General features: G+C 37.6%; 1 protein-coding gene across 11 annotated transcripts in view; it reads left to right on the forward strand.

The window, feature by feature from the left end:
• ARHGEF10 (Rho guanine nucleotide exchange factor 10) overlaps positions 1 to 13,857 on the forward strand; it is a 116,883-nt gene that overhangs the window by 86,675 nt on the left and 16,351 nt on the right. For 10 of the 11 annotated variants that reach the window (XM_065056036.1, XM_065056039.1, XM_065056037.1 and 7 more), the window contains 2 exons: positions 956 to 1,113; positions 11,380 to 11,522. In XM_065056036.1, coding sequence (XP_064912108.1) covers positions 956 to 1,113; positions 11,380 to 11,522 — 301 coding nt within the window. Of the gene's footprint in view, positions 1 to 955; positions 1,114 to 11,379; positions 11,523 to 13,269; positions 13,338 to 13,857 lie in introns of all 11 variants that reach the window. The other variant, XM_065056047.1, reaches the window with a different exon arrangement.

The following is a 13,857-nucleotide window of genomic DNA, read 5'->3' on the forward strand; positions in this document are numbered from 1 at the left end:
TTACATCATGTCTGAAAAATATAAATATTACTTTTGTAACGTTACAACGTAATCTTCAGGTATTGGAAAATTTTCAGAATGATGAAGTGTTAAATGAGGAACCCATTAACCTTCTACACTGTGATATTGTGCAGGATTTGACATGCGAATAAATAATATTTCTGTTTGCTATTGACATGAATTATTTTGCTGTTTGACCTGATGACCTTACCGAGTCATCACTTGATTTATATTGAAAAACAAAAGCTACATTTTCTAAATTTATGAGTCTGTAAGCAAACAGATCTTGTTAACACTAGTGAGGCCATAAAAGTATGTGACTACAAGTGGTTTTTGAAGGAGTTTCTGACCAGAATAAGTGAAGGAGAAAAAAATTCTCCAAGGAAAATGCTATGTTTCTAGAAATTCCCACATCTTGTACTGATTATCTTTGCTTGTGAAGTGCAATTAGTTCTAAATTTAATTATTCAGTATTCCTAACATACCTATGGTAATCACCTGTAGGAATGATGGGAATTTTAAGTGTAACTTATGTCTGGTACTGAGTTTTTCTTCTCTTTTCCTTAGTTCTCCAGGTAATGCTTAATCTTTTTTTAATTTTTTATTTTATTTTATTTTTTTTTACTAATAGAAAGTTTTGGATAAACTCATAATAAGGGCTGTTAGCACAACTTTTATGTCCTTTTTTTTTTTTTTTTTTTTTTTTTTGGATAAATGTTTCTCCAGAGAAGATAAAATGAAAAGTGTTGTCTTATGGCAATGCTAAGTAATTGCAGATTGTCTACATAGACATTTTGGAGGGTCAAGATACTCCTTTCCATAATTGTCTTCCTATGTATGGAAGGAGAAAATCTTTTTCCCCCAATGTTTTGATCGAAACCTCTTTTATGCGTATTCTAATAAGAACTAAATAAAGCATTTCCAGGGGTTTATTTTTTCTTGCTTCTTTTTCTAGTATTTCTGTTTACAAGAGTTGCCAAGGCTCAAAGAAAATTCGACTTCAACACTTCTTCACTCCTGAAAAATCAACTGTTATGAGCTTAACATATATGTCTCAATACTTGTTTGCTGGCTTGGTAAATGGAAACATCTCAATCTACACAAAAGCAGAAGGTAATGTACTGATATGATTTAATAACATCCTGAGGAACTCACGTGTCAGTATATTTTGGCGGATGCAGTTTTCCACTATTACATTTTCCAAAAATTCTCTGTGAAACTGCTGACGTAAGATTACTGTACTTCTCGGTGCTTCTGAAAAGACTTCATACCTTGTTTTCTCTTTTTAAAGGATAGTAGATATTTTGATACTGTTCCCACTTTTACCATATGGTACATATGAAAAATGATTTATACCCATTAGCTTAAACCCCAAGGTCTTCAGTGTTACAAAAGTCCAGAAGTTTTTGACAACAGGCAGTATACTGTATTTTATGCAGCACAATGCTAATTCCACACAACTACCCGGTATTGGTGTTTACAAAAGACAAAAATTTCCTCTATTTCATTTGAAATGACAAATTCATTTTCACTGTACAGATACGAGAAGTCTTTCCAATGTGTGCAGCTCATATATTTAACAGTTTGTCTCCTTTTCCCATAACCATCACAGTTGGTTGTTTTGTATCTAGCTAGGTAATTGCTAAAATAATTGGAATTAAAGAGAATCCCAGGTGATATTTCTGAACTGGGAATGTCTTCTCCAGAGCTGGTTTGGGTCCTTCTCCGTGTACTTCCAGGATGTCCCACTAACTTTCCTGCAGTACTGCATACATACGGAGTTAATTTAGTTCAAATTCAGCAAGGCTTTCCTCAAAGTTTGAAACCTGAGGTTCTGAGTGAGATGTTAGTGCAGAGATACCTAAGCTACCGAAGTACAGAACCAGCAGAGATCTGGTGAACCTTATTAGTGTGAGCTGCATGATGATGGTTGTCATACTTCTCTAAGGAGTTGAGTGCTGTAAATAGTGCATTTGTGTATTATAGCACTATACTGAATCCTGTCAGCCTCTGAGGAGCCAAGCTCAGTATCTTGAATCTTGAAACAAATTGTGTGTCCAGTGTTAGATGATATAAAGACTTAGTCTGGGAAAGGTACAGGGTGCATTTTTTTTAATTCTTTTAAACAACAAAGAATCTGAAAAAGGTGTTGGGAAAGAGATTTTCTTTCACCTGTTGTCATCTTCAAGCCAGTGGGCTTCCTGTTGAGCTGTTCTCTCTTATCTGAAGCCAGACATGAGATTTCAGTTTCCTTTAAAAAATATGTATTTATTTTTTTACCACTGAATAGCATTTTTTCTTTGTTTTGGAGGCACAGGAGTGAGGCCTCGATCCTAGTCTTGTTATATCATTTTTGATATTTCAGTTTCTTTATGTACCTGGGTGGGGCAGTAAGTCAATCTGTCATCTTCTCTGAATGGGGCTGGTGTACTTAACCTGCTTAAGACTGCAATTTTTGTCACTGAAGTTCTTCCAGAAAAGACTCCTTCAAAAACATGAGTGGCATCCTTGGCAGCATAGGTAAGAAAGGATGCGTGGGCTGCATATTCACAGAGGTTGTTAAGGATGGGCAGAGCTGTAAACCAGACTGAACTCTGTTCTGAGCTGGAGGTGATGTTGTATTAACCGGGATCATGGCATCCCCTGTTTATCTTCCTCTGAAGACACCAATTCTGTGTACCTAAGATATTCACAGAGCCTGTCAGAGTCTATTGTGGGATTGCTGAAGCTCAGAGATGGGAAATACACATTCATTTTTTTCTGGTTCAGCTTGTAGGCCTTTCCCTTACAGCTTGGTCTGTGTGATTTCAGTTCTCTGTGCCTCATGAAAGTTGTGTGAGTCAGCTGCCCCCATGTTAGCTTTCATATTCCTTATATAATGTCTGGCTGCTGTGGTCATGTGAGGCATCAGCCCTGGAGGGGTGTTTTTGTAAGCACTGACCTATTTTACCAAACAAAGGAATCCAAGTGGTGAAACGGGAGGGAGGGGGAATGCAGCCTCCAAAGAGCTTTGTACAACTCATCTGGGTCAAGTCTGTTCTACAGAGGGGGTTACTTTCCAGCCATGCACTTCACACTTGGGTTTTGGTCTAGCTGCATGAAGGAGATTAAGAAAAGATTTAAAAGTGAACATGAAATATGGTCACTGCATTACAAGACATCTGATTTGAAGGCTGAGAAGGATAAATGAGATTGGATGCGCAGGTGACATTGTTGTGCAGTCTGTTGCAGGCCTCCATGAATGAGAACGGGTAATCTTTCTTCTAGGATGAAAATCCACCTCGCAGTCCATGTTAGAGTCAGGATCCTTGTCTCTTCCTCTGTGGGCAGAAAAGGAAATTGGATCAGTTCAGCCACTGAAGCTCGATATCTTTATGTGTGTAGTCAGAGACCCACGACTTCAGCCATTTGGTGTTCAGTAACCAAATAGCTCTACTTTCTTTTGTTTTCAGATGCCTTAATTCATGTAAATATCCAGCTTGTTTAGAAACAGCAAGTGTTCTTTCCTGATTTTTTCACAAGAGAACTTTGTCAGATTGGCAGCATCCAGAGTGCTCTCTGGCTACAGAAAGTCTTGTCTTGAAGTAATTAAAAATGGAAACTGAGAACATCTATGTATAATAAACCAAGGAACATGTGACACATTAGTGGTAGGGTTGAAGGTGCCCAGCGAGGCTTTCTTTATGGAGGGTAGTAGCGTTTTACTGAGATTCTTCTGTATCCATGTATTTTCACTTAGGAGTTAAAAAGTACTTGAGCTTGAATGTATTTGAACATAAATTAAAAGCAAAGTCAATGAGGCGCTGATATCGTAAAATCTACTCAGTTCTTAAATGTGACCTAATGTGGTCTGTGAAAATGTCACAGGAAGACTAGGATGTAGGACAGCTAATATGTTAACCCTAAAAAAGGAGCCCTAATTATTATCCTTAATAATAATTAATTTTATGTGGGTGAGAAGACTAGTTTGGGGAACCGTGAAACAGCTAATGCATTAAATGCTGTTATATATAACAATGCTAGTGGTGTGGTTTATGGGGCTATTAACTTTTGCACAGTTATCAGTCTGAAATATTATGTATTTAGTGTTTGTTTCAGACTGAATTATTAGAAATATTTCCAGGCAAAATACTTCTAGATGAGGTTAAGGAAAAAGTACATTGTCTTGTCTTTGTTTAAAAAACCTAACAAAACCGCTTTGTGATGATTGCAGACGGCCCAGCAGATGTGTTTTCTGAGTGATGTAATAGCAAAACAGGTCAGCGCGTGTTTGACTTCCACTCCTAAAACATCCTAGGAAAGGGAAATCACAAACTTTATATAATATAGGTGTATTGTTCCTGATATACTGGAGTCAGTTCCAGCTACTTCCTTTCTTCTAGACATGGATATACATTTCCTTTCCATAAAGTCCTGTAATGAGTATAGAGAGAAACAGGAAAAAGAAAATAAAAACTCAGAATGATTGTGGCAAAGAGTAGAAGAATTAATGTATTAGTGGTTTCAGAAAGAGTTTGGTTAAGATACCGCACCTGCGGCGAACCCTTGCACCCTCTCCCTGTGAACACTTGGGCTTACTGGAGAGAGTCCTGCACAAGGCCATGGAGGTGATGAAGGTACTGGAGCATCTTATCTATGAGGAAAAGCTGAGAGAGCTGGGACTGTTCAGCCTAGAGAACAAGAATTCTGGCCATGCACAGAACAGAAGTTTGCATTCTTCTGAGAGACTTTGCTGCTTAAAAACTTAGGCAGCTCTGAAGTTGCTCAAGAGTTTTGATGACTTATCTATCCAAAGAGGCCTCATGACCCTAATCAGTGATCATTTTCAGGGGCTTAATATCAAGGAAAAAGACCGAATCTGACAAGAAATGTAAGAGTAAGGCGAAACAATTACAACAGTGAAGAGGCAGCAGGACAGTTCAGGAGCAAGATACCTTGATCAATTTTGCAAGACAGTTGCGTACTTTGACAGAAGCAGGGAAGGAGGAATGCGTGGACTGTAAAGCACTGATGTCAGACTTCAGAGCTTGAGTGGATCCACGCGCTGCCCCAGCGTGTCTGAAGAGTGCAGTTCTGGAGTGTGATCGCCACTTGAAGTGGATGTGCCGAGAGTTATTGCTGTGAAAAGCAAGGCAAAGTATTAAGCTGTTTTGGAGAGGACTAGAGTAGTGATATTGAAAAACAAATAAATACTTCTGTCTTGACTATGTTATCACTGTTAGCACTATCACCCAATACTTGTTACCAGAAATATGTTGATATTGCTGTCAGTCTTATTCACGCATCTCACGCTGGGACTTCCAGCACCACCCCTCTCTGTAATTTTAGTTAGAGATCTGTCAGCTATTTAGCATGAAGAATTTGTTGCATATGTAGGAAAAAATGACTATATGCATGTGTAGCACAGGACATTCTGAGTTAGAGCTTGTTCAGACCCGCAGACCTGAATCTCCCAGCTTATTTCCACATTATAAATGTGCTAAACTTTTTACTTCTGTAGCTACTGTCTTACTCCTCAATAAAAGTGCTGCTTTATGTACCATGTGATAGAAAAAATGTTTGTGGTCCACTGCACAAATTAACCAACAACCACTGTTCCAAGGGCATTGTTGGCAGCTCTGTTGAAATCATCAATAGAGCTGCTAAGCAAGAGAGGAAATTACCAACAAAAAAGCATGTTCAGTTCAGCTCAGCTGAAAGTGTAAAGGAGAGGAAAAGTACTACAGACTTTAAAAACACTTTCTGAGGAGATAAGGTATAATTTATTAGGTTATGTCCTATGAAGACCTGAGAGCGCCAACAAATTATAATTATAAAATTACTAAATATTAATAAATTAATTATAAATTAAGTAATAAAAACAAGCTTATTTTTAGAAATTATTGTAAAAGAATGTTACTTGACTTCGTTATGTTTTATGGAAACAAACCACAGAAAGATAAAATAGCCAATATTCTGCCCTATAAAATGAACATGGTTTTAAAACTTTTCCTATCTATTTGATTGAATTTTAGTGAATAGGAGAATACCTGATTTTCTAAAATGTATACGAATCACAAGACTTATAGCAAAATGCACTAATGGAAATAATGTCCTTGTATATTGAAGTCTTAGAAATATTTTATGAACTTAAGATATGTTACTTGGATGCAGCTAAACAGCCTGTTGTGAGCATTGCAAGATACTGTTCAACATTGGGATATAAACTATGACACATAAATATTGGAAAAATATAATTTATGGTGAGCATTATAAATAGTGGCATAACAGACATTAGTCCATAGACCAAATAGTGTTTAAAAACTATATTCTCATGTTCTAAATATTGATCTGATGTGCAAATATCAGAAGTTATGAGATCTTCTTTCTAGAAACCCCTAGATTTGATTGTATATTTGACTCTGTTCCTGCAAATAGCTGTATCTGCAATCCCCATAGAAGCCTATATTCTATTACAATAATGTTATAGAGACTGCAAGTCTCATGTACTAGATGTTTTATTGTATCTATAGTAAGAATCTATACCTGCTTTGATGTGGTCAGCTTAAGATCCACTAAAATCTGCAAATACAGTTATGTTTCTGTGGTGTTAATACTTGCATGGACTTTTCTCACAAAGCAGAAGGAAACCCCCTGTCCTTTCTCCCATGAATTCTTTCCTGTTTCCACAGATGTCAGCCTTCGATCTTGTATTTGCTCAGGGTGCAGATAACTGTATTTTCCACATACAAACTAGTCTCTGCTTACAGGATATAGGTTCTGCATATTGCATCTCATTTGATATGTATATACTTATCTCACAGGCGGAAGAAGTTTGTCTAAGTTTGTCTGTGGCTTTTCATCATTCTAGAGACAACGATGACCAAAGAATCATCTTAAAACTAAACCAGTCTATATTTAGAGAACAGAAACAAGGCATTGATTGAACAGAATTTTAAGACAAACCACACTTTTGTAGACAAAAGTACCCACTTTTTGTGGGTATTCTCCAGCCTGGTCTCTGGGAGCCACATTATGTACATCTCCATGGCTTATTTTTATTTCACTCGATTCCTATTTTTCAGAAAAGTTTGGAAGACTCTGAAAGCAGCCATGTCGAGGGTTAAGATTGCGGGGTGACAATAAAACCCTGGCAGATGTATTGTTAACCCCCTCTCCCCCCCCACTTCCCCCTTTTTGTCCCTCCCTCTCCCCCCTTCCCACTCAGGACAGGCGATTGGAAGGGAAAGAAGGACAGAGAAAAGAGAGTTGGAAAAATTAACAATGTTTTACTAATGCTACGAATAAGAATAGAGAAAATAATACAAAATATACAAAACCAATCTTGAAAGTCTCAGCAACTGCAGAGCCGGCACCCAAAGTCCTGGATTAGACTCTGCAGCCAACCAGAGCTGGATTCAGTCTGTCAATGGGCCTCAGTTCGCTGGGACAACTAGCAAGGTCCTCTCCTAATGTCGGCCATAAGCAGAAGGGAAAAAGCAAAGGCAAAAGGAATGAGATCCTCGTGATCTCCCACTTTTATATGAAGTATTCACGTGAATGGAATGTTATACACAGTTGGTCAGTTTCTTGGTCACCGGTTTCTCGTCACCTCTCTCGCAAGATGTCCATCCATGCTTATCAATAGCTTTGCATTCCATTGCTAGGTTTACCAAAACATGTGTCTGGTGCTCCAGGAAAATTCAGCTAATATGAAGGCTTTAGCTGACAGGCAAAATTCACTGAAAGAGAAACTTGTTTTTAACAAAACCAGGACAAGCCATGCTGGGGTCCTTATGCTGGCTTTGTCCTGTTGTGCTCCTTGAGATTTTGTTGACAAGCTACTATTTCTTGCTTGTTTTTTTTTTTTTGTTTTTTTTTTTTTCCTTAGGAGAAAACCAATTTATTAATATGGTAACTAACCAAGGATTTTTAATGTCAAATGAAGCCGTTCCATATCTTTTGCAAGTGCTGCATTGAATTTTAAATACATGCATAGCACCAATTAAGTTGTTGAACCTGCTTGCATAAGTATGTCTTGCATTGGCAGGTGTTTACACGAGTAGAATAGAGATAATACTTCTCTTAGATTTTAGAAACAATGAACTTTGGATTAGACAATATGGAATAGCCAACATCAAACATGAAGTCTGTGTAGGCAGGTACTGAATAACATCTCCTGAGATCTGCAGAGAGAGCATTACGTTGTCTTAAAGGTGTGATTTTAGTAGCCTTGAAACAATTTGTGAACTTGTAATTTTTGCGATGGGTGGTAAAATTCTTGGTCAACAAAATGAAGTTGTGGTCTGGCTTTTAGCTGGCATACACAGAAGTATGTTGGATTACTGGGCTTAATCCCTTGCCTTGCTTGAGAGGATTTGTATCTGTGCTTGCAACTCCCAAGAGATTTCCCTGGCTGCCATGAAACAAGAGGAGAGAGATACACGCTGCTTAATTTGTCCTCCTGGTGCTATTCCACTCTGTATAATTAATTAAACATTCACTGGGGCAGGGACCAGAACACAGCTGACCCATCATTTAACTACTGCCGTAATTACCAGGCTAGAGAGTTGTGTGTGTGTCTCCCTGCCCACCCCTCCCTTTTTTCCCCCCTCTCATCTGTCTCAAATGCTGTCTGATCTGGAAGACAGCAATGGTTGCGGGAAGAAATAAGAAAGCCCTACAGAACAGCTTTACCACATGGCTCAGGTACCTCAGCAGAGCAATACTGAGCTTCAGACTTTTCCTGGGCTGACATCAAGTGGGACTGCAGTTTCTTTGCATGAAATCATGGTAACATGAAAGATGTCAGGTCTGTCTCTCAGCTTTTTCCTATCTCCAATCCCACTAAACTCTTACAACTAACTGGATTGTTCAGTGCTGTGCCAACAGCACCAACTGAAAATGGTTTTGTGAGAGCTGGGTTTTTATATGTATATTTGATGAATTGAATATTTGTAACACAGGTAGTATTAATAAAATTGGTAAAATTGAACTTACTTTATTACCTTCCAGTAAGTTACTTTAAAATTTTTATTTTACAATCAACATCCACTTGAGACCAGTAGTATTTTTCCTTTTAACTCAAAAACTGTTACAAATGCTAAATAATAACTTGATAAAAATTAACAAAAAGGCTGACTGCTGAGGAGTTGTATGAAAGTTGAAGGCATGAAGATCCAAACCAAAACCAAGCAAAAACCCCAAACAAACTAACAAACCCCAACCAACCAAAACCTTATTTGCTTGAAATAATTAAATTTAAGCAAAATTTGAATCCTGGAGTCCACAGTTGAGATCCTGAAAATCACCATTCATGTGTCACTTATGTATCAGCTCTGCTTCATAGATAAATCAATTTATAGCTTGAATGTGTTTAAGAAAGAGAGCCTTAGAGTTAAATGAACAATTTTATCTGTACATTATAATGTGCTCTTCAGTGTGGAAAATTTAACTACAGAAAAAAAAGATAGCTTCTTGCTCAGCCTGTCTGCTGTCCATCCAGATTCACAGTCTTTGTCCTTCAGAACAGACAGGAAGAATATACTAGAAGTATACTGGTTTTATCCCAGAAAAGGAAACACGAGCATGCTACGAACTGGGTGCTGCTAGAGCTTCTGCAGTCAGTGTAACTTACACAGTGAGTTGGGATACACACACGTGTGCAGCTCTGCTCTCTGAGGGCTTTGCGCTGAATTGCCTGCACTGGTTGAAACATTCACAGCGTATGGGCAGCCTCCAGTTAATAACTTAGTTTGAGAACAATGTGGTTGCTAGCAAATGAAAATTTTTCCAGAAGTTTCTTTATTACTAATCGTATGTGTGAGTCACAAAGAACAGAAAGTGACTTTTGACATAGCTGGAAGAGTTTGCAGGCTAATAACTGGAAACACTTCTCACTTGGAAAATAAAATAATGAAAATGATTTTGACAGTGTGAAACTAAATGTTATTTTTAAAAAGAGGCTTTCAAAAGAGATCTGCATCTTGAGAGTGACTCAGCAAAGGTTGTATCATGCAGATGGCAGAAGCAATGAGAAATACTCCAGAGCTGAGGCTTCTCATTGTTGCTGCATTGTGAAGCGGGGAACTTGGTACCCATTACCTAAGCAGATAATAATAGGTGCACTTGTTATTGAGAAGAAAAATAACAAAAAAAAAGTTTTTCTTAAGTGCTTGCCTAAAGATGTGTTGAGCTTGGTCTCATAAACCAAAATGTAAGTGGTTACTGAGTTGAAACTGGTGTTGGCAAACTAGACAACTTTTCTGCAGCTTATGCAGGAAGAAAGCTTTAAACTGAGAAAGTGGGGCCTTGTGGACATATTTTATCTCTGTGTAAAACCAGATACTGTAACAGATTTTGATGTTGTGCTACTTCAGCATAATGGGTAGAAATTCAGTCTTCGAGACTTCATGTTCAATGAGTGCTTACATAGATATAAACTAATATAAAAGTATTAAAATTATTACTGACATATTTAGTATGTTAAAATGGACATATAAAAGACAAAATTATAAATATTTAAAGAGGCCTATGTTGCTAGCTGTTAGATTTGGAGATAAATAATCTGCTAATCTTTGTTTCAAAGACAAAGCAATTGAAAGTGACCAGAGCAGTTAAGTGGCAGCATGCAGTCTTTCTCAGGAGGTCTCTGAATAATTCATTGTGCCACATACACATGCGCAATGTAAACTGGATCTGCTAAATGCAGTTGACAGAAAAAATTGTGGATTATATTTGGGGGAAACAAATAGAGTAGTGAAGATATAGCACAAAAGTTTTAATTTGTTTTAAAAAAGCTTTTCCTTCTTAAATGAATCATCTAGTATCAGAAAATCCATTTCATCAACATGCTCTTGGAAAGTTATCTGAGCTCATTAGAACCTGCAGTAAAAACCTTACTACTTTTCATGTGAAATATGATTCTATCCTAGTTGGAAGTTGATTAGTCTTGAAACAGGTTGGCTGTGAGCTCCTTCCAAGTTGGATAATATTATATCAGCCATGGCTTTCTGACTGCTTTTCATGTGGAGATGAAAGCAGCTGTGTCAAAACAGCAATGTGAGATTCCCTGTTTATCAGTTAATCCATATAAAATTTGTTCAGTTGACAAATATATGAGCTGCGGGCATTTTTTTTGTGGTGGTGTTGTTTTTGTTTATTGTGGGTTTTTTGTTTGTTTTTGTTTATTGTGGGTTTTTTGTTTATTTTTGCTTTGTTTTCCCCTTACTATCGTATTAACCTTTCAAACTTACCCAGGAAGATAAAGTTAAACAGATAAAGTTAAATCTCAATGCAGCTTGCAGTAGCAACTTGCAGAGATTCAAGTGGTAGGCTTGGCATGCAGTGTTTTAAAAATACCATTTTGTTGTGTATAACCTTTCTTCTTTTTTGTTGAAGACGGGACCTGGAACACAGAACCCCAGAAGATAGTTAAACTGGGTGTTCTACCTGTCAGAAGTCTGCTTGTGATGGAGGAGACCATTTGGGCTGCATGTGGTGGACAGATTTTTATAATCAGCACTGTGACACATTCCATAGAGGTAAACAATTTTAAAAGTATTGCTCACATACTATGCTACGGGGTATAAGTGGTGAAATTTTAGACATTAAAATCTGTTTAAGAAGCTTCAAGATTCGGGAAGAAGCCTTTCATAAAATATAGTTTCAGTTCCATAAAATCCCACTCCCTGCAGTGGGATTCTGCCGTGATGTTCTCTGCTGATGTCTTGTTTAGACCTAGGTTTGCTTCTGGTTTTACCCCAGGTTTCCGTAAGGTGCTTGGAGCTCATAAGGTATTAGGAGAGAGAGGTTTGCTTAAAAATGAGATCTGAGAAAAGGGAGCCAAGTGGTGAATGCCTACAGGAATCATCTGGTAATTCCAGAATAAAGTTTAATAAAGAGACTGCCTCTATGTAGTTAGACGTTACTTGTACCTTGTGATGATTTTATAATATGTTTCTTAAGAGTTTTGCTTCTCATTGGTGTACAAAAATTTGCTTTGCATAAGGACATTTTCCAATGAATAGTAATTAAAAAGTTAGCTTTTCTGGGGGGGAAGAAGAGTGTTAATGACTTGAGCTTATATTTGTGACCACATTTTCCAGAAAGTGTTAAGCCCTCACTTCTGTAAATATTGCAGCCTCCATCAAAAGAATGTCTCAGTGGTCTAACATTTACAGTTGATGAAAGGCTGGGATAAAGCCTGTCCTTCAACCTACAGTACAGTTACACTGAATTGCATGATGTTTACAGCCATGAAGTTCTTTCAAACAGGAGTTGTGATGAGCTCACAGCCTCCTTCTTTGTGAGCTTTGTTGCTGCTTTTTTGTTTCATTGATGATCGTGTTTTCTCCCAACAATTGCCTGTTTGGTACAACTGATTCTGTGAGTCATTGTCATGAGTTTGCAGGGAAATAGCTAACATCCCAATTTCCTCTGTCTGCGCTTTCTGGGTGATTTGTTTTGTAGATGCTTTCTGGATGATTTGTTTTGTTAGATGCTCAGATAGTGTATTTTCCTACTTTGTTTTTCTCTAGTGCTTGTTTTGCTGATATTTTCAATGGTAAGATGAGGGAAAGATTTGGACAGGCGCTTGAGGTGGACTTCTTGTTAGCTTCACTGGGGGGCAGGGTGGCCTCTGGGACACGTGGTTACTGTCCTACTGACTTTGATCACAAATCTCTCTGATTCTCACCAAGAAATATGTAGAAACAGTAAGAGATCACAGCCAGATTGTTCCTGTGTGAGGGTGGTTACGTGCAACCAGATCTTTGTAAATAAATTTGGCAAATCTGGACTAATTCTGTCACAAAGCTTTTCCTAGATCAGGTGCTATGGCTGCAGTTTGGGTTTATGCTGTGCTGTTTTGGCATAGGAGAAAAAACCCAGGCTTATACATTCTTTAATCGTCAAAGCCTGTCTAAAGGTTACTTTATCAAAATACAGCATAACATAATAGACTGCAGTATTGAAATCAGAAGTTCAGAGAGATAAAGTAACAAATATTCTATCCATGTCTTTCAGACATGGTAGTTTCATGTTTCACCTGTTACTATGAGTTTTCCTACAAAAGCATCACTGGAGGTTTCTTTTCAAAGTGCCTGCTTTTTAATACTTTCAAAACAGTGTTAAATAGTCTTTTTGCTGACTTTTCAGTATCAACATGAATATCTACATGATAGCATGTCGCCTTTTCATAGAATTGCAAACAAATTATGATTTTCCTTTGTCTTTTTACTGTTCCTAAGATATACAGAAGTACTGATCTTGTTTCCTTCATCTCACCAGACTAAACAGCTCCCTGATGTTTTCCCTATTGCCTGCTCAGTTACCTGACTTGTTTTCATAACTCCCAGGTTTGTATTTCCGAAAGTGATCTGCTATGAGGCACATACCATGTTGATTGCCAATATTGTTTCACTATCACGTGATAACACAAGGAAATTTAGGCTCTGCATATAGGGAATATTTTAACAATATTGGCAACTGAATATATCTGAGCTACCGCTTCTTTACTGTGCAGAGCAGAAGCTTTGCTGTATGGAGGGAAACAGCAGCAAGGAAATATTTGTTCTCCTTCTGTGCCCTCTCTTGTTCAGGGGGAGTCAGTTAGTAATATTGGACTGAAGAATTTTTGCATAATATTCATCTTTGCTCTATTAAAAGGAATCCATGTGTTCCACAGGACTCAACTGTTATTCTTCCTTCTTTGCTGAACTCCTTTATTTCTCTATATTCTTCAAATTACAGCTGCTTGTTCACTGCTTTCTGCTATCATGCATATATATTATATGCTGTGTGTCATATATGTTATCTATAGAGGCACCTGACTCTTTTTTTAGGGCCATATTTGTGTGAACCCATGAGTGCTTTCAA

The sequence above is a fragment of the Columba livia genome, chromosome 3 (genome assembly GCF_036013475.1).
Source record: "Columba livia isolate bColLiv1 breed racing homer chromosome 3, bColLiv1.pat.W.v2, whole genome shotgun sequence".
NCBI lineage: Eukaryota > Metazoa > Chordata > Aves > Columbiformes > Columbidae > Columba > Columba livia.